Source organism: Gorilla gorilla, chromosome 13 (genome assembly GCF_029281585.2).
Source record: "Gorilla gorilla gorilla isolate KB3781 chromosome 13, NHGRI_mGorGor1-v2.1_pri, whole genome shotgun sequence".
In the NCBI taxonomy this organism is placed as follows: Eukaryota; Metazoa; Chordata; class Mammalia; order Primates; family Hominidae; genus Gorilla; species Gorilla gorilla.
The window spans coordinates 45,802,422-45,824,531 of NC_073237.2; the positions used below are offsets into that span (position 1 = coordinate 45,802,422).

Genomic DNA, 22,110 nt, shown 5'->3' on the forward strand with positions numbered 1-22,110 from the left:
CCCTTAGAATTCTCCAAGATGCAATTTTGGTAACAATTGGAATGATGTCACTCTTCCTAACTAAATTTTCCAACTATAGATATGCAATACCTTTTAAAAATTGTTCTCTGCAGGAAATAAGTGTTCTCTTGTTATCAGTGCATGAATTATGAGTCAGTGCTCTTAGCTCTGAGTTTGCTATTATTTTCTCTTCTGCTGTGTGTTTCTGCCACTTTGGTAGCTTAGATATTCATCGATCACCTTCCTCTCTGTCTAATCTGGCTTTCTGCATAGATCTTTCAAGTGAGCAAAACCAGAATAGGTACCAAAATATCTTAGTTGCTTTAACAGGTAGAGCTGAGTTGGAGGTTCTAATGAAGAATGGACCTATGACTAAGGAGGACTCTTCTACCTGGGAAAGTCATTCTCTTTCCTTGGGTCTGCAGCTTCAGAAAAGATGCACATGGCATGGTAAGGGAGGGAGGGGATACTAAGCCAGCCAGTTATCCAGATGATGGCCAGATCACCTCTAATAATTAATGTACTGGCAGATGTCACCCCCAGTCTGCTCTCATAGCCATTTATCTTAATGGCTACATTTGCCACATTGTTCCTGGATATACCACTGGTAAATGCGGCAGCCTCTCACCATCTTCAGCAAAGCAGCTTCCTGCTGTTGTTTAGATAGAGTATAGTGATTGGTTTGACTGAAAGTTTAAGTGTTTCAAAAAGATGGAAAGTAAGTAATTTGGATCTATCCACTTTTAAATACATTATCTCATTTAATCCCTCAAAAGGGCTCCTTCAGGAGTAGGGAGTATTTTATTACCATTCCATAAAAGAGCAAACAGGTTTGATGAGGCAAAGCAATATTCTTAAGGCCACACACCCAGTAAGCAGCAGATTATCTATTCTACCACACTAAACTGGCATTGACAAAAATGTATGTAGAGCCAATGGAACAAGTTTAAAATTTTTAGAAGAAACGCTGCTCTAGGAAGCAAGATGTGAATTCAGTCTAGTTTTAAAGATGGCAAGAGAAGGATATTCCAAAACATTATTTTAGAACTAAGGGCAATATATAACAATTGCTCACTGTCACAAAATCTTCCTTTTGCACTAAAAAGTCTTCTCCTTTTAAAGAAACAAAAATGATATTTTGGCAATAAAATTCCATGGAGGAGGGAGGAGCCAAGATGGCCGAATAGGAACAGCTCCAGTCTACAACTCCCACCATGAGCTACACAGAAGACGGGTGATTTCTGCATTTCCATCTGAGGTACTGGGTTCATCTCACTAGGGAGTGCCAGACAGTGCACGCAGGACAGTGGGTGCAGCGCACCGTGCGCGAGCCGAAGCAGGGCGAGGCATTGGCTCACTCAGGAAGTGCAAGGGGTCAGGGAGTTCCCTTTCCTGGCCAAGGAAAGGGGTGACAGACGGCACCTGGAAAATCGGGTCACTCCCACCCAAACACTGCGCTTTTCCGACGGGCTTAGGAAATGGCGCACCAGGAGATTATATCCTGCACCTGGCTCAGAGGGCCCCACGCCCACGGAGTCTCACTGATTGCTAGCACAGCAGTCTGAGATCAAACTGCAAGGCAGCAGCGAGGCTCGGGGATGGGCACCCGCCATTGCCCAGGCTTGCTTAGGTAAACAAAGCAGCCAGGAAGCTCGAACTGGGTGGAGCCCACCACAGCTCAAGGAGACCTGCCTGCCTCTGTAGGCTCCACCTCTGATGGCAGGGCACAGACAAACAAAAAGACAGCAGTAACCTCTGCAGACTTAAATGTCCCTGTCTGACAGCTTTGAAGAGAGCAGTGGTTCTCCCAGCATGCAGCTGGAGATCTGAGAACGGGCAGACTGCCTCCTCAAGTAGCTCCCTGACCCCTGACCACCGAGCAGCCTAACTGGGAGGCACCCCCCAGTAGGGGCAGACTGACACCTCACATGGCCGGGTACTCCTCTGAGACAAAACTTTCAGAGGAACGATCAGACAGCAGCATTTGTGGTTCACGAAAATCCGCGGTTCTGTAGACACCGCTGCTGATACCAAGGCAAACAGGGTCTGGAGTGGAAATCTAGCAAACTCCAACAGACCTGCAGCTGAGGGTCCTGTCTGTTAGAAGGAAAACTAACAAACAGAAAGGACATCCACACCAAAAACCCATCTGTACATCACCATCATCAAAGACCAAAAGTAGATAAAACCACAAAGACGGGGAGAAAACAGAGCAGAAAAACTGGAAACTCTAAAAAACAGAGCACCTCTCCTCATCCAAAGGAACGCAACTCCTCACCACCAACGGAACAAAGCTGGACAGAGAATGACTTTGACGAGTTGAGAGAAGAAGGCTTAAGACGATCAAACTACTCCGAGCTACAGGAGGAAATTCAAACCAAGGGCAAAGAAGTTGAAAACTTCGAAAAAAATTGAGACGGATGTATAACTAGAATAACCAATACAGAGAAGTGCTTAAAGGAGCTGATGGAGCTGAAAACCAAGGCTCAAGAACTACGTGAAGAATGCAGAAGCCTCAGGAGCCGATGCAATCAACTGGAAGAAAGGTTATCAGTCATGGAAGAAGAAATGAATGAAATGAAGCGAGAAGAGAAGTTTAGAGAAAAAAGAATAAAAAGAAAGGAACAAAGCCTCCTAGAAATACGGGACTATGTGAAAAGACCACATCTACGTCTAATTGGTGTACCTGAAAGTGACGGGGAGAATGGAACCAAGCTGGAAAACACTCTGCAGGATATTATCCAGGAGAACTTCCCCAACCTAGCAAGGCAGGCCAACATTCAGATTCAGGAAATACAGAGAATGCCACAAAGATACTCCTCGAGAAGAGCAACTCCAAGACACATAATTGTCAGATTCACCAAAGTTGAAATGAAGGAAAAAATGTTAAGGGCAGCCAGAGAGAAAGGTCGGGTTACCCACAAAGGGAAGCCCATCAGACTAACAGCGGATCTCTCGGCAGAAACTCTACAAGCCAGAAGAGAGTGGGGGCCAATATTCAACATTCTTAAAGAAAAGAATTTTTCAACCCAGAATTTCATATCCAGCCAAACTAAGCTTCATCAGTGAAGGAGAAATAAAATACTTTACAGACAAGCAAATGCTGAGAGATTTTGTCACCACCAGGCCTGCCCTAAAAGAGCTCCTGAAGGAAGCGCTAAACATGGAAAGGAAAAACCGGTACCAGCCGCTGCAAAATCATGCCAAAATGTAAAGACCATCAAGACTAGGAAGAAACTGCATCAACTAAGGAGCAAAATTACCAGCTAACATCATAATGACAGGATCAAAGTCATACATAACAATATTAACTTTAAACGTAAATGGACTAAATGCTCCAATTAAAAGACACAGACTGGCAAATTGGATAAAGAGTCAAGACCCATCAGTGTGCTGTATTCAGGAAACCCATCTCACGTGCAGAGACACGCATAGGCTCAAAATAAAAGGATGGAGGAAGATCTACCAAGCAAACGGAAAACAAAAAAAGGCAGGGGTTGCAATCCTAGTCTCTGATAAAACAGACTTTAAACCAACAAAGATCAAAAGAGACAAAGAAGGCCATTACATAATGGTAAAGGGATCAATTCAACAAGAAGAGCTAACTATCTTAAATATATATGCACCCAATACAGGAGCACCCAGATTCATAAAGCAAGTCCTGAGTGACCTACAAAGAGACTTAGACTCTCACACAATAATAATGGGAGACTTTAACACCCCACTATCAACATTAGACAGATCAACGAGACAGAAAGTTAACAAGGATACCCAGGAATTCAACTCAGCTCTGCACCAAGCGGACCTAATAGACATCTACAGAACTCTCCACCCCAAATCAACAGAATATACATTTTTTTTAGCACCACACCACACCTATTCCAAAATTGACCACATACTTGGAAGTAAAGCTCTCCTCAGCAAATGTAAAAGAACAGAAATTATAACAAACTGTCTCTCAGACCACAGTGCAATCAAAGTAGAACTCAGGATTAAGAATCTCACTCAAAACCACTCAACTACATGGAAACTGAACAACCTGCTCCTGAATGACTACTGGGTACATAATGAAATGAAGGCAGAAATAAAGATGTTCTTTGAAACCAACCAGAACAAAGACACAACATACCAGACTCTCTGGGACACATTCAAAGCAGTGTGTAGAGGGAAATTCATAGCACTAAATGCCCACAAGAGAAAGCCGGAAAGATCCAAAATTGACACCCTAATATCACAATTAAAAGAACTAGAAAAGCAAGAGCAAACACATTTAAAAGCTAGTAGAAGGCAAGAAATAACTAAAATCAGAGCAGAACTGAAGGAAATAGAGACAAAAAAAAAAAACCCTTCAAAAAATTAATGAATCCAGGAGCTGGTTTTTTGAAAGGATCAACAAAGTTGATAGACCACTAGCAAGACTAATAAAGAAAAAAAGAGAGAAGAATCAAATAGATGCAATAAAAAATGATAAAGGGGATATCACCACTGATCCCACAGAAATACAAACTACCATCAGAGGATACTACAAGCACCTCTACGCAAATAAACTAGAAAATCTAGAAGAAATGGATAAATTCCTCGACACATACACTCTCCCAAGACTAAACCAGGAAGAAGTTGAATCTCTGAATAGACCAATAACAGGATCTGCAATAATCAATAGCTTACCAACCAAAAAGAGTCCAGGACCAGATGGATTCACAGCCAAATTCTACCAGAGGTACAAGGAGGAACTGGTACCATTCCTTCTGAAACTATTCCAATCAATAGAAAAAGAGGGAATCCTCCCTAATTCATTTGATGAGGCCAGCATCATCCTGATACCAAAGCCGGGCAGAGACACAACCAAAAAAGAGAATTTTAGACCAATATCCTTGATGAACATTGATGCAAAAATCCTCAATAAAATACTGGCAAACCGAATCCAGCAGCACATCAAAAAGCTTATCCACCATGATCAAGTGGGCTTCATCCCTGGGATGCAAGCCTGGTTCAATATATGCAAATCAATAAATGTAATCCAGCATATAAACAGAACCAAAGACAAAAACCACTTGATTATCTCAATAGATGCAGAAAAGGCCTTTGACAAAATTCAACAACCCTTCATGCTAAAAACTCTCAATAAATTAGGTATTGATGGGACGTATCTCAAAATAATAAGAGCTATCTATGACAAACCCACAGCCAATATCATACTGAATGGGCAAAAACTGGGAGCATTCCCTTTGAAAACTGGCACAAGACAGGGATGCCCTCTCTCACCACTCCTATTCAACATAGTGTTGGAAGTTCTGGCCAGGGCAATTAGGCAGGAGAAGGAAATAAAGGGTATTCGATTAGGAAAAGAGGAAGTCAAATTGTCCCTGTTTGCAGATGACATGATTGTATATCTAGAAAACCCCATCATCTCAGCCCAAAATCTCCTTAAGTTGATAAGCAACTTCAGCAAAGTCTCAAGATTCAAAATCAATGTACAAAAATCACAAGCATTCTTATACACCAATAACAGACAATCAAAGAGCCAAATCATGAGTGAACTCCCATTCACAATTGCTTCAAAGAGAATAAAATACCTAGGAATCCAACTTACAAGGGATGTGAAGGACCTCTTCAAGGAGAACTACAAACCACTGCTCAAGGAAATAAAAGAGGATACAAACAAATGGAAGAACATTCCATGCTCATGCATAGGAAGAATCAATATCGTGAAAATGGCCATACTGCCCAAGGTAATTTATAGATTCAATGCCATCCCCATCAAGCTACCAATGACTTTCTTCACAAAATTGGAAAAAACTACTTTAAAGTTCATATGGAACCAAAAAAGAGCCCGCATCACCAAGTCAATCCTAAGCCAAAAGAACAAAGCTGGAGGCATCACGCTACCTGACTTCAAACTATACTACAAGGCTATAGTAACCAAACCAGCATGGTACTGGTACCAAAACAGAGATATAGATCAATGGAACAGAACAGAGCCCTCAGAAATAATGCCGCATATCTACAACTATCTGATCTTTGACAAACCTGACAAAAACAAGCAATGGGGAAAGAATTCCCTATTTAATTAATGGTGCTGGGAAAACTGGCTAGCCATATGTAGAAAGCTGAAACTGGATCCCTTCCTTACACTTTATACAAAAATTAATTCAAGATGGATTAAAGACTTAAATGTTCGACCTAAAACCATAAAAACCCTAGAAGAAAACCTAGGCATTACCATTCAGGACATAGGCATGGGCAAGGACTTCATGTCCAAAACACCAAAAGCAATGGCAACCAAAGCCAAAACTGACAAATGGGATCTAATTAAACTAAAGAGCTTCTGCACAGCAAAAGAAACTACCATCAGATTGAACAGGCAACCTACACAATGGGAGAAAATTTTAGCAACCTACTCATCTGACAAATGGCTAATATCCAGAATCTACAATGAACTCAAACAAATTTACAAGAAAAAAACAAACAACCCCATCAAAAAGTGGGTGAAGGACATGAACAGACACTTCTCAAAAGAAGACATTTATGCAGCCAACAGACACATGAAAAAATGCTCATCATCACTGGCCATCAGAGAAATGCAAATCAAAACCACAATGAGATACCATCTCACACCTGTTAGAATGGCGATCATTAAAAAGTCAGGAAACAACAGGTGCTGGAGAAGATGTGGAGAAATAGAAACACTTTTATACTGTTGGTGGGACTGTAAACTAGTGCAACCATTGTGGAAGTCAGTGTGGCCATTCCTCAGGGATCTAGAACTAGAAATACCATTTGACCCAGCCATCCCATTACTGGGTATATACCCAAAGGACTATAAATCATGCTGCTATAAAGACACATGCACATGTATGTTTATTGCGGCACTATTCACAATAGCAAAGACTTGGAACTAACCCCAATGTCCAACAATGATAGACTGGATTAAGAAAATGTGGCACATATACACCATGGAATACTATGCAGCCATAAAAAATGATGAGTTCATGTCCTTTGTAGGGACATGGATGAAATTGGAAATCATCATTCTCAGCAAACTATCACAAGGACAAAAAACCAAACACTGCATGTTCTCACTCATAGGTGGGAATTGAACAATGAGAACACATGGACACAGGAAGGGGAACATCACACTCTGGGGACAGTTGTGGGGTGGGGGGAGGGGGGAGGGATAGCATTAGGAGATATACCTAATGCTAAATGACGAGTTAATTGGTGCAGCACACCAGCATGGCACATGTATACATATGTAACTAACCTGCACGTTGTGCACATGTACCCTAAATCTTAAAGTATAATAATAATTAAAAAAATAAAAATAAAAAAATAAAATTCCATGGAGATACTGACAAGTGGCCATTCTGATTCCTGCAATATCTTTTTCCAAAAGCAATGCAGTGCCTAAATTAATATATAATGCATCCACCAAAAAACTTTTAGAACTAATCAATAAATTCAGTAAAGTTGCAGGATAAAATAATCAACATATAAACATCAATAGCATTTCTATACACTAATATCAAACCATTCAAAAAAGAAATTAAGGAAACAATCCCATGTATAACACCTACCAAAAACCCCCAATATTTAGGAGTAAATTTAATGAAGAAAGTGAAAGACACTGAAAACTATGAAAGATTGATGAAAAAATTGAAGAAAACACAAATTAATGGAAAGATATCATGTGTTATGAATTGGAAGAATTAATGTTGTTAAATGTCTGTACTACCCAACACTATCTACAGATTTAATGGAATCTCCATCAAAATTCCAATGACATTTTTCACAGAAATGGAAAAAAAACCCCTAAAATTCAAATGGAACCACAAAATACCCCAAATAGCCAAAGCAATCTAGAACAAAAAAGAAAAAAGCTAAAGGCATCATACGACCTGATTTCAAAATCTACTGAAAAGCTATAGTAATCAAAACAACATGGTACCAGTCTAAAAACAGACACATAGACCAATGAAAGAGAAGACAGCCCAGACGTTTATCCAGAAATTTAAGGCCAATTGATTTTCTGACAAAGTTGCTGCGAAAAGGACAGTAGTGTTTGGAAAAACTTCCATATATGGAAGAATAAAATCAGACCCGTATCTCACACTATACACAAAAATCAACTTAAAATGGATTAAAGACTTAAGTGTAAGACCTGAAACTATAAAATTACTAGAAGAAAACATAGGTGACAATCTGCAATTGGTCTGGGCAATTTTTTGAATATGACCCAAAAGTACAGGCAACAAAAGCAAAAATAGATAAATGGGATTACATTAAACTAAAAAGTTTCTGCACAGTGAAGGAAACAATCAACAGAGTGAAGAGACAACCTACAGAATGGAAAAAAATTGCAAATCACACATCTGATAAGAGGCTAATATCCAAAATACACAAGAAATTCAAACAACTCAATAGCAAGAAAACAATCTGACTGAAAAATAAACAAAGGACCTGAATAGATTTTTCTCAAGAGAAGACATACAAATGGCCAACAGGCATATTTAAAAATGCTCAACATCATTAATCATCAGGGAAAGGCATTCAGTACTATAATATCACCTTACACCTTATAGAACTGCTGTTATCAAAAAGACAAAAGATAAGTATTGGCACGGATGTAGAGAAAAGGGAACCCTTGGATACTATGGGTGGGAATGTAAATTGATTCAGCCATTGTAGAAAACAGTATAAAGATTTCTAAAAAAATTTGAAAAACAGAACTACCATATGATCGAGCAATCTCACTCCTGGGTATATACTCGAAGGAAATGAAATCAGTATGTTGAAGAGATATCTACACTCTCGTGTTCACTGCAGCACTAGTCACAACAGCCAAGATGTGAAATCAACCTAGGTGTTCATCAACAGATAGATAAACAAAATGTAATATGTATGCACAATGGAATACTATTCAGCTTTGAAAAAAGAAGAAAATCCTGTCATTTTGACAATGTGGATGAACCTGGAGAACATTATGTTAAATGAAATAAGCTAGGCCCAGAAAGTCAAATACTGCATGATATTAATAATACTTCTGTGTCCAATCTAAAATAATTGACCTAATAGAAACACAGAGTAGAATATTGGCTACCAGGGGGTTGGGGTGGAAGTGAATTGGGGAAATATTGGTCAAAAGATACAAAATTTCGTTAGGAGAAATAAGTTCAGGAGATCTACCTACAACACGGTGGCTGCAGTTAATAACAATGTATTGTATTTGTGAAAGTTGCCAAGAGATAGATTTTAAGTGTTCTCAACACAAAAAATTGATAAATATGTGAAGTAACACATATGTTAATTAGCTCAGTTCAGCTGTTCCCCAAAGTATACATATTTGAAAACATGTAGTATATGATGCATCTAGTTTTTACTCATCAACTAAAAATTAATAAAAATTAAAAGAGAACTTGTTTCAATTAGACTGTTTTAAGAGAATGTCCACATCTCAAAAATAAAATCCTGCCATGCCTTAAAGAAAAAAAAATCTTCAAGTAGCTGTTGGATAGCTCTCTGTGAAGACCCAGATAGTCATGGCCTCTGTGTAAGCACCACACTGATGGCTTTCTGCTGTATGTTTGGTTTATTCTGCTTTCTGAATCACCTGACTTCATACCACCAGATCGCCAGGGTAATGACCCCATCTCAAGGATGATGCTATTTTGCTCATTGTGAAGATGGATTTTGGTGTTTCTAATGACGTTTGTCAAGGTGAGGTTGGTTTGAGACTTAGGTACATGGCCATTTAAATCTATAAAGAGAATTTGATTAATCAACTATACATATGTATTATATACATAATGCAAAAGAGACTATACTTTGAATGCTACTGAAAGCTTAATTCATATGATATATATAATTATAAAACTAAATCATGAAAAATGATAAATAATCAATAGTAATATCTTGTTTTCAGCTATTTCTCTGAGGAAAATTAGGGAAGAGAAAGTTGTTTCATTACGAAGTACTAGAAAAAAGACAATTTTCTTCTTTTTTTCTGTACGTACTTCAATAATTTGGCTGATTTTAAAGTTTAAGCAAACTAATTTAAGAATTACATAATCTATCTTAGAATAACTTTACATTTATTTCATTCCCAGTGTTTTCTAAAGAAACACTCAAGAAAAAGATATATACTCTCAGAAGCAACACAAAATATTAAAAGCGTTCTGGACCAGAAGTAAAGAGATGTGATTTTCAGTGCTGGCTTCCCATCAGTGTGAACTCAGGCAAGTCACTCAACTTTCCTGAAGCTAAGTTTCCTTGTGGGTATAATAGAGATGTCAGCATCTGCTCTATTTAAACAATTGTTGTGTGGCAAAAATTCTTTATTTATCCAGCACTTGTCAGTGCTTATTAGGTTCTTCTTATGGAGATATGAAGACAAATACAATTCAGTTTCTTCTCTCAAGGAACACAGAGGTGGGGAGATACAGACAGAAATTTGGGGTAGAGTCAAAGAATACTCCTGGAAGGAGGAGATCTTGAAGAAGAAATAAGAGGTAGTGAAGAGAATGGAAGAAGACAAGATAAGAGCATTCCAGGTAGAGGGCACAGCATCCTGCAAAGGTAATGAGTTATGAGAGTGTAAGGTGCTGGGGGACCTGCCCATCATTCAGGGCTGAAACAGAAGGGGAAAAGTCAAAGGTGAGGTTGGAAAGGTGGGCACAATCCAGCTAAACCAGAGTAGCAGATACTGTGCTATGTATTTGTCCTCTAACCTAGAGGCAATGAGTGAAGGTGAGGGGTTATGAAGGATTAGGAAAGGGATTTTAGGAAACGCACTCTGAAGGTAACATAGGCAATGAAATCAGAGGCTGGTAAACTAGCTCAGGGTCCATGGTACTAGTTCAGATGAGAAAAGGTAAAGGCCTGTGCTAACGCAGTGGCAGCAAGGATGGAGGAGAAAAACCAATGTTGAGAGATAGTTTGGATGAAGTCTGACCGGTGGCATATAGAAGGGAAAATCAGGGTGAATCAAAGGTTTCTGACTTGCCTGGGCAGACAGTGTCTTCATTTATAAGATTTAAAAAAATAAAGATGATAAAGCAGGTTTCTGGGGCTCAAGTTAAACTTAGGCATGTCGGGCTTGTTGTGCCTATGGGTTATTCAAGCAGTGATGTGCAGAAGGCAACTGGATAGATGTAACACATTTGACAATGCTGTGAGCTGTTCCAATGTAAGTAATATTGCTTGAATCCAGTTATATAATTTCAGTATGTGTATTAACTCTCACAAGGCCACTAGGGAAATTACTATAGTATACTTGGTCTATTTAATGGTACTCCAAGGGCTTCAAAGAATAAAGACATCTTTCACTTCTTTACTGGATTTTCTTGCTTAACGGAAATCATTTAACTACCTACAGCATCATTTCTATTGTGAGCTACCTCGGATGGCTTGTAGCTTCTTGCTCACGTTCATGTGGCTGGCGTCTGGACTGGATTAAAAAGAACTACCATGCAGATGGAGACGGAGGACAGTATTCTGGAACCTTTCTCCCTCCAACCTTACTGCCTATTGCATTTTCCTATATGCATTCTTACTTCCAGCTGCCATGGGGTCATCAAGCTTTAGCTTAAATCAAATGTCCTCTGGCTCCAGGTCCCATGATGAAAAATTTATGGAGTCCTGGACACATTACAAGTTTTACAGCTTTACAGCTGAAATCCTTCAGGTCCTCCTGACCTACTGAAGGAAAAAATATGTTTTATTTTATTGTGATTCCCAAAAGTTCTTCTAGTGTGTGCATTTTTCCAGCAGAATGTGCACGTTGCTTCCAGCAATGTGTTTTATATTACCTTGAAGACTAGGGAAGCTCTGATAGAAGGAAACAACTTAGTTTTCTTGCCAGTACAAAAGAAAACAGAGCTTGCCATTGGAAGCATGATCAGTTGACCAAGTTGATGGATAATCAGTTTGTTTTTCTCTTTTACTGAGGATAGCCTATATAAGTCAATAACTGTATCCAAACTATTTTAAAAACAATCTATAGCCACCAACTTATGAGACACTGGCCTCTTAGGTGGGGTTATTTTATTAATTACATAATAAAGATTGTATTAATTATATAATAAAGATTTCCTATGACCTTGAAATATCATATGTCCTCATAAGGTGCAGGATGCAGCTAGCTCAACACCCTCAGATTAAACATTTCCTGGGTAACAAACGGGCTTTCCAAACATATGTCAGAACCAAAAGTCTCTCTCTGCTCAGGAAGTTATAAGTAACATCAGTTGGGATGTGGCTTGAAAAGGAGGTATCTAAATAGGGCTCACCTTGACAATGAAATCTGCTGTGAGTGGTCCAGCCATTCTCAGTATCTCTTTGTCTGGAAATTTCTGGAAGTCCACACTAGAATTGTCCACAAGGAAAGTTCCTGTGGAGCTGAGACTGTTTTCACCTTTAGCCCCCTGGAGGGTTTTGGTTTCCAGATCTGTATAATCAAACACATGAAGATGAGAGAAAGATGTTCCTAGGGCAACCACAGGCAAGCACATTTCATGCAACAATGTTTAGAGCTAGGTAAGGGAGACACATCATTCTTTATATAGCTGACAAAATTGAAATTGTGATATCAACAAACTATACAGGCACTGCTGAGTCACACAGGAATTTATGCTGGAGTTGAAATTATTTCAAAAGTCATTAGCCAGGCATTCAAGGGTTCCTGTCAAAAAAATCTTTGACTCTCCAGATGATGTTATTTTGGCATCCCGCTTTACTGCAACCCTATTCCTTTGACTAAACCAATTCTCATATGTCTCTTTTTTACTTCAATCTTGATGGCCCTCAACCTAGGATACCCTCCAGTTTTCTTTTTGCTCTACAAGATCCAGGGTGTATCTCTGAGTTGCCTCAGTACCCGTATGACTTTATATTCGTGCATTAACCTGTGTTTATTTATACTTTCTGGTTACTTACTGCACTGATGCTATTGCTCAAAATGAAGAAATGATAGTGATGTAAGAACAAGAACTATCATTTTCAGTATTCTCTTTTTAAAATCCATTTTGATACTTAGTTCAGCTTTATGCATATATAAGGTATTTCATAACTGCTTAAGATAGAAAAAAACCCTTTATTTCTGGAGCATTCAAATCCAGATTTGGCCAATGACAAAGCCTATGAAGCATGTTTTGTTGTAGAAAATCAGAGCATGCTGGAGATGATGGTAATTATGTTGTGTGATTCAGAGAAGACTAAGTTCTCATGTGACTGAGGGGTGATTTAGAACAACTGTCTGTTACGTTGCACGAAGAAAGATGGATGGACCAAGGCTAATGGGTTCCAAAACTTGACAAGAACGTTTGGTTTTGGCACAGATTCCTCAGCAGAAAAATGGAGTGCTTGGGTGGGGCTCTGGGTTAAAACAATTTTAAGGTCTCTGGAGGCACTCAAGTACCTAAAGTACTTGTATTACATTATTGTAGAGGGGGTCTACTTGTAGTTCTCTATTGCAAAGAATATCAACAACTGGAAAACCTTGGTGTTCAATTAAATGCCCAGTGATTCTCAGGTGAAGTCTGTGGAGCCTTTCTTCTAGAGTAGGCCAGGCTTCACTCCCTTGCCCCAGAACAGAGGGGATCCCACCGAAAAATACAGGGCACATTAAAGGAATATTGGAGGGAGGAAATCACGTTGTTGTCATCGGGGAAAGCAACTGCACTAAATCTCCTTCCTCCAGCCTTTATTCCTCAAACTGCCTCACAGGCACTTGTAGAAATATTTCTAGGACATCAATTAACTTAGTTTTAGGAAAATCTTGCAGTTGTAGGCCTGATCTGAGCATCTGATTCCATTTTATCAAGAGGCTTACAGCTGTCCTTCTCAAGGTACATCTAATTAAAGATGAGCCAAGGGGGCAGACTAGATCGCCTCATCTTATTCTGGTTTGGTCCAAAATATTTAAGGTTGGTTTCACACTGTACCAGCTTCTGGGAGTGAAGGGCAAAAGAGAAACAGGGTATCCTTCACTCCCACATTCATTTTGCTGAATTATATTTCAAATACAAAAAAAAGAACACACAAGGAAAAATGATTTAGCTATACATGTGCTACCAATAGCATGTTTGTTGGGAGAGAAAAGCAGGTTCCAGTTTGCTTTTCATCAAATCTTTAGGATAATTAAATCAAACAAGGCCAATTCTTCAGCTTCTTTGTGATCACATAATTAGGAAATCTAGGAGACTAATACATTTATAAAAATAAATTTCCCTCTTAAATCTACTCTTATGGGTTCTTTCTTCTGCAATGAAGAGTCAGTCCCCCACTTGGTGATGATCTTGGCCTGAATATTTTATTTCAGTATCTGTTACTGCTCACAAAAGTACTATTTTTGAGTGGAGAGTTAGTGGACAGTTAGCCCTCTCCAATTCTCCAATGGGGAAAAATGAATCATTTGAGTGGTAATAATACACACACATACATTATCTTTTGACATGTGAACACTATATTTTACAGGGTTGTTCAGGATTAGAAACAAACTTGAATCCATAGAAGGTGACTTAATCAGCATTTTCCGGTTTTGCCTGAACTGTACCTTACTTATTCTTTTACTTCACAAGGCCTTTCAAATCCCACCTCTTCCATGACATGTATTTATTTTTATATCTAGAAAGACTACTGTAGGCTATCTTGACTTTTATGGGCTTCAATTTGTCTTCCTCTTGTTTGCCTTTTTAGCGTGATTTCATTCATAATCCAACTACTAAAAAATAATACTTGCTATCTAAATTGGCTTCACAGGCATTTGTGTGGGAGGGAAGAAAGGACAGACGATAGATGGCTTTGTGGAAACCCAGGAACAATCACAGTGGAGGAAATCAGAAATGCTCAAGGAACCAACTGAAGTGAAGCCTTTCAGTGAAACTGAATTTTACAGAAAATGCTGCCATATCCCCTCCCATCCTCTTCTTTGTTTATAGCCTATAATTTTCTTCTTGTAATTTACAGGTCTGTATCTAAACAACACTAAATAATAAGAAATAGGTGGCTCTGTACTGCTGCCTTGGCATGATTGAAGATCAATTTTTGCACAAACCCTGGAGGAGCCATGCTGCCATTTGATCTTTGGGGTTATGATTACCATTCAATCCTGAATCCCAGTAGCTATCTTTAAGATATGAGGGCCCTGAATTTTCTTTAAAACATGGGATGCTTAATTACACCATGATGGTTTTCTTTAAATGCTACAGTGTTAAGGTTGTTTGGTGTTTCTATGTTCGTCTGGATTGATGGAAGTAATGAAACATGAAAGTAGGTAGAAAAAGAGAATGAAGGAAGAAAAGAGAAGGGGGTTAGAAGAAAGAAGAAAAAAGGAGAGGCAAGGCAAAAAAAGACTGAGATTGGAAAGGAAGAAGAAAGAGAATGAGATATAACACTCACAAGAGCATAAACATGTGCTTAACCCATGAACAACCCATTGGGAGCATCTATTTTGTATTTTTCAGGATGACTGTGGTTAAAGATAATAACTACAGGGGTTTCTGCCATCTCATCAGGCAGCTAAAAGATAAACAGAAGCACTCAAAATATCATATTATGATAGAGTAGAAAGATTTGTATTCTTGTGTTTTAATCTTTTCTGGGAACACAAAATAAATAATAATGACTACAATTCCCAATTCCCAAAGGAAAACAATGGAGTTACTTACATAAGTGATCAGGACCTTTTAAGACAAGGCGAATATGTCTACTTCCATAGGGAATTGCAACCACAGTATCATCCGCTAGAGAGAAACAAAGCAAAACCTTAAAAGCATGTCACTTGACACAAAATTATTGATTGCCTTGTAAATAAAGGCACTGACTTACATACCTTAAAAACTACAGTTTTTTTAAGTGTTTGAAATGTGAAGGCCAATATTTAGAAATCAACATTTTCACTTTGCTCAAAATAATATATGACAAAGATGCTAGTCACTAGTTAACTCCTAGAACATTTGGCCTTTTAAAAAATAGGAATTTTGATATACTGAAAAATTGGTTTGCAAGTTTTCATTTTCGATTTTAAAATCTGGTCTTATATGATCAAAAACACTTGTGCTGAATTAGAACATAAAAATACATTATAATGTTTAAAGGATGAATTTGTTACATCAAAATCTGGACTTCTCTCCAGCAGAGTATCTTGGATGAGTAGAACAGGTAAGAGAAGTGGAAGATATATTGGTATGCTCTGAACACCCCAGGGGCAGAAATCATGCCTTCTAGTTCTTAAATATCCTTCACAATATCTATTCCTAATACTATATGTAGTGAGCACCCCACAAGTGTTTCTTAACATTTCTCTACACTATATTTTAAATTTTTTTTTAGAAATTGACTGAACCACAGATCACTTTATAATAGATTTCTTTTCACTCTATTTATAAATTGAGCTTAAATTCATTAGATGCAGACATTTTTAAAAATTAGAGCTATATTACATGCATCTCAAATACATCATAGGCATTCTTATTCAGAACTCCATTTGTAATGACAGTATCTTATATTTTTATGGTACTGCAGAGTTTAAATTTCACCTAAATTATACTATTTACTCCCTCACCCAAAACTTCTGACATTGGCACAGAGGATTTTCTGATGAAGAAATGAAATTTCTGGGAAGTACAATGCATAGTCCAAGATCAAATGGATAGAAAGGCACTTCAGAAGACAAGAGAAAGGCAGGTTTAAAAATATTTACCAGCATATTCAGAAGCCCTGTGTGATTCTTTGTTCATACTTATCTTTTTTATTTAATATATATATATTAAATATATATTTATATACATATATAAATATATGTATATTTTTTTTTACGTATTTTTTTTTTTTTGAGGAATCTCGCTCTGTCACCCAGGCTGGAGTGCAGTGGTGTGATCTTGGCTCAACTGCAACCTCTGCTTCCTGGGTTCAAGCAATTCTTCTGCCTCAGCCTCCCAAATAGCTGGGATTATAGGCACCCACCATCACGCCCGACTAATTTTTGTATTTTTAGTTGAGATGGGGTTTCACTATATTGGCCAGACTGGTCTCGAACTCCTAACCTCATGATCCGCTCACCTCAGCCTCCCGAAGTGCTGGAATTACAGGTGTGAGCCACTGCACTCAGCCCTTATTATTATTATTATTTTGAGGTAGGGTCTCGCTATCACAGTGTGATCACAGCTCACTGCAGCCTTAGCTTCCCGGGCTCAAGAGATCCTCCTACTTCAGCACCCCAAGTAGCTGGGACTGCAGGTGCACACCACTACGCCCAGATGGTTTTTGTAATTTTGTAGAGATGTGGTTTTGCCATGTTGCCCACGCTTGTCTTGAACTCCTGAACTCAAGAGATCCACCTGCCTCGGCCTCCCAAAGTGCTGGGATTGCATGGGTAAGCCACTGCACCTGGCCTGTTCAGACATATTTTTTTTAATAGTGTACATAATTATCCTATCATTGGAAGGATTTAGGTTAAATAAGATAATCCCAATTGTTACTTAATTTCTCTGAACCTTAATATTATCATCCTATCTTTAGGAGAATTTAGTTTAAATTAGTGAATCTCAGAAGTTACCTGACTTCTCTGATCTTCAGTTTCCTCATTTGTGAAACAGGGAAAACAAAACTTGCCTTATACTATTGTCGTGACTAGATATAAATATAGACATGGATCTAGATATAGGGATGTATAGCCTGGAACACAGTAAGTATTCTGTAAACATTATTTTCCTCTCACTACCCCAAATCTCTTAAAGGACAGGGATTGAAAAACTATTTTTTTTTTTTTATTGTGTTTCAACTCTCCAAGGCCCCTAAGCACATTACCTGTTGAATGAGAAAAAAGAATCATATGCTCCCAATTCCTTCCCCGGAGAGGTTACATTATCAAGTTCTCTACAAAGTTGAATATTCCACTCATGATAAAATCTTATAGCTGTTTTTAATGTCATACATTGTTGAATTTCAGAGAGCTAAGAGTTTGTGGTATATAAGAACAACAACAGAAAAAAAGTGTAAGGGGAATATAGAAAAGGAACCAAAAAAAAAAAAAAAAAGTTAAGATTAGGCCTACAGAGCTTTTTTTGTTTGTTTGTTTTTTGAGATGGAGTCTCACTTTGTTACCCAGGCTAGAGTGCGGTGGCGTGATTGTGATCTTGACTCACTGCAACCTCCGCCCCCTGGGTTCAAGTGATTCTCCTGCCTCAGCCTCAAGTAGCTGGGATTACAGACTTCTGCCACCGCAGCCCGGCTAATTTTTGTGTTTTTAGTAGAGACAGGGTTTCACCATCTTGGCCAGGCAGGTCTTGGACTCCTGACCTTGTGATCCACCTGCCTCGGCCTCCCAAAATGCTGGGATTACTGGAGTGAGCCACCACACCCGGCCGAGACTGGGCCTACAGAGCTTTAAATGCCTTGCATAAAGACATGACTTTTTAAGTTTGCAAAAGAAACTCAAAGCAGTTAAAACAATGGGACTTTCTAGAAATAGAAAGTCTTTGTTTACCCACAGGTCAAATAAAGTGCAAGTAAAAGGAAAGCTTTCTGTTTGGCCCTGCCATGCTCAGCAGCAGTCTTCTGACCCACACACAGCTCATGCAGCCTCCCTCTTGCTCTGCTGGGAAGTGACTCACATTCCATAAACTGGAACATTAATACCCTAGCTTTTGGCTGATGCTGTAATATCTGTATGTTCCCTAAAGAAGACAGGGTGTGGTAACATTTGCATGCACCCCCAAAAAAGAGAGGAGAAGAACCTCCTAGAAAGTTGTTGAGGAAGAGGGTATATGGAGAAAGTAGACCAGGTGAAATAGTATTTTCTGATGCCCCTTGCACTCACCTAGTCAAAGAGAAATGAAGCAACTCAGGCTGGTACAAACTCTAGCAGTTGGCAGCACATGGCACAGAAGTAGGAAGAGCCACAGCCTTCTCTTATATATTATTCTGAAAACAGCTAATGGACCCCTGGCCAGTCATTAATCGATCTGCAAATTCATTACTTTATTCCACAAATAATTTTTGAGTGTCTTTTAGCATCAGGCTCCATGTTAGGTACTAGGGATTCAGTGACAAAGAAGACAAACAAAGCACTAGCCCCACAAGATGGTCCTGAAAAAGGGATCTAAGATAAAATATGGGGGAAATACAAAATACTACACCCCACAGATGAAATTCCCAAAGCATATTCATTCATTTTTTTAGGAGACCTGCGCCAAAGAAACCCATTTCACCCTATTTAACCCCGTGTATACCTAAGATGTTTATCCATAAAAACTTTTTCTCATGTGTCATCTGTTAAAATCAGCTGATATATCTTAGGACATACTTTAAGGAACAGTACTCTTAATTCAACAAAAAACAAAATAGGGAAAACAATTAAAAATTTCATTTTCTGCATGTTCATAAAAAGCCACTTTTGAGTTGTTTATGTATTAATAATTGTCTCACTTGCTGATAAATCCTCAATGATTTGGGATGGATTGGAAGATGCTTCTACTTGGCATCTATTACAATATTGTGCACAGAGTGGTGTTTAAGATCTCTTAGGATGTGAGAGCAATCTGGTTGCAACACCTGCCTCCTTGGTGATTAATGCCATTAGTATAGCTGGCGAGGCAGGGGCCACATCCTCTCCCACCGTGCTGCACATTCCTCTGGGTGCCCTTTCCTACAAAGGCGCACTGTTTTACGATTGAGTGCATCTGCCCTAATCTATTCTGGCTTTGTTGACTGAACCATGATGCCAGTTTTCAGGACATATTTCTAGCTTATTAATCAACAATTCTAAATGATCTGCTTCAGATACCAGATAACCCATTTCTCCATTCAATGGACAAAATTTCCATGGGAATCATAAATTCTGTCATTTCACAGATATGGGTTGCAAATGTCTTTTCTCAAGAAAATTCTTCCCAAGGATTGTACCTAAAAGAATTCTTTAAAAAAAATCTATCTGTATGTATATCACACAACTTTCTATATAGAATATTTTATATTCATTTTAAAATCTTGTCATATGTGGATGTTCTGCGTGATTCACAGCTGCGTCAGAGAAAGATGATGAGGATAATATTTTGAAAGACAGAATTTCCTATTCTGATATCTGAGTTTATCTTATTTTTAGATCCGTTGATGAGTTCATGTTTTTAAAGACTCTTCCCTCTATGCCTATGGAGCTGATACTTTATTTTATTTTTAAAAATGAGAGAGTCATTTTAAAATACAATTGACTATGTATAAAAATAGTCTGCCAATCCTGAGGAGGTTTAAATGGTATGTTTTACATCTTCATGACAGTTTTATTACTCTTAAAATATATCCAACAAAATAAGAAGTTGAGCATCTGAGGCTTTCAATTTTCTCCCTGGTTTATCTGTAATTGCACAATAGAAGATATATACTGGACAGGCCAAACAAGATGCCCTCCTCATTCCCATCTGGAGAACTTCATCCTTCCATTTGCCTAGGCCAGAAAACTTGGAGCCATCCTTTACATCATCTTTATATGCAATCAGTTAAAAAGTTCTGTTGTCAAAATACCCTATTTCATTGATTCCAAGAGGGACAACTTTTCATGCTTTAACATATATGAAATCAGAATACATCTCACAATCAGTAGTATCTTATATTCCCTCTCACTCAGGCAATAATCCTGACATAGATACCGTTGCCTACACAGGTGCTAACATCAAAACGGCCAGTATCAAACTCACAAAATGAGTGTCAGCCGCTTGGGAGAAAATTATAAGACAATATTGGAACACATTCAACCTCTAGGAACCAAATGGCTGTGGAGGTTGTAGGGAGATGAGGAATCAGAATTACAGGTGCTTAACTGCATTGCCATAGAAGGGGTCAAAAGTTGGCTAGCTCTATGTAATTGCAGAGCTGAATTGAAAGCCCAGCACCAAGACTTCTGCTTCTGACAAAGATGAACTAACAGGAACCAGATTTAATATTCTGTCTAAAACAATCAAAAAGTCAGATGAAACCATGGTTTTTAAGATATTGGACATCAGGCAAAAAAGGGCAGCAATTCTGTATACTCAGGAAACACATCAGATAAGGCCCAACATTGCCCCAGCTTACTGCCTTGATAGAGTTCCTAGGCTACAGCTTTGGAAGTATGAAGGCCTGTAGAGCTCAGTAGATTCCCTGAATTGAGTAGACAAAGCCAAGAGTCCAAGGAGACCAAAACAGTTAGAATTTCTGGGACAAAGTAACAGAAAGGAGAGAGCTATACAGAAAGACAACTCTGGACACCCAAGAGGGTTTCCTTAAAGTAGCCAGCAGCATACTAATCAATACATAAGTGTGAGGAAATTACCTGGCCTGGGGAAAGAACTACACAAAAGAATTATAGAGAAGAGTACACGGTGCTCATACAGGGCTGAGAATAGTATCTTATCCCATCAGCCAAAGTGACAAACTTTGTAAGTCATGGAACATTAAGTAGTCTACTCAGAAAGGTCCCACCTCAGTAAAAGGGTACAATTAGCTCTAGACCAAACATGGCTTTGGTCCTGTCTACCACATTTTAAGACCCCAAAGGTTCAAACTGATTTCAGTAACTTAACTGCTCCCAGAACACAGCTCAAGGATATTTATAGAAATACAAAAATATCTAGTACCCAAGAAAGTAAAATTTGTAATGTCTGGCATCAAGTAAAAAAATAATGAGGCACGCAAAGAAACAAACAAACAAAAAAAACAGCACATATTAAAGTGAAAAATCAATCAATCCAAACACAGAATGGATATTAAAATAGTTACTATAATGGTGTTCCATAAGTTCATAAGGTTACATATTGAAAAATAAATCTCCAGATCCAGAAAATTTCACTGGGGCATGGTAGCAACCATTTAAAGAAGAAATAACATCAATTCCATACAATCTCTTCCAGAAAAAAAGAAGACAAGCAATTACTTCTCTACTCATCGTTTGAGGCCATTTTGTGCTAATACTAACACCAAACAAAGACAATACAAAAAAGAATACAACAGACCAGTATCTCTCATGAACACAGATAAAAAGCCTCAACAAAATACTGCTGAATCAAACTAGAAATCTATATAAAGAATAATACACCATGACCAAGTACAGTTTATCCCAGAAATGCAGAGTTGGTTATT

The 22,110-nt window shown here is 38.4% G+C and overlaps 1 protein-coding gene across 4 annotated transcripts in view; it reads right to left on the minus strand.

Moving 5' to 3' along the window:
* Nucleotides 1-22,110, minus strand: part of ADAMTSL1 (ADAMTS like 1) — a 443,211-nt gene that overhangs the window by 266,856 nt on the left and 154,245 nt on the right. For all 4 annotated transcript variants that reach the window (XM_063696342.1, XM_055351516.2, XM_063696343.1 and 1 more), the window contains exons 6-7: nt 15,666-15,740; nt 12,288-12,445 (exon numbers count right to left, since the gene is read on the minus strand). In XM_063696342.1, coding sequence (XP_063552412.1) covers nt 12,288-12,445; nt 15,666-15,740 — 233 coding nt within the window. The remainder of the gene's footprint in view (nt 1-12,287; nt 12,446-15,665; nt 15,741-22,110) is intronic.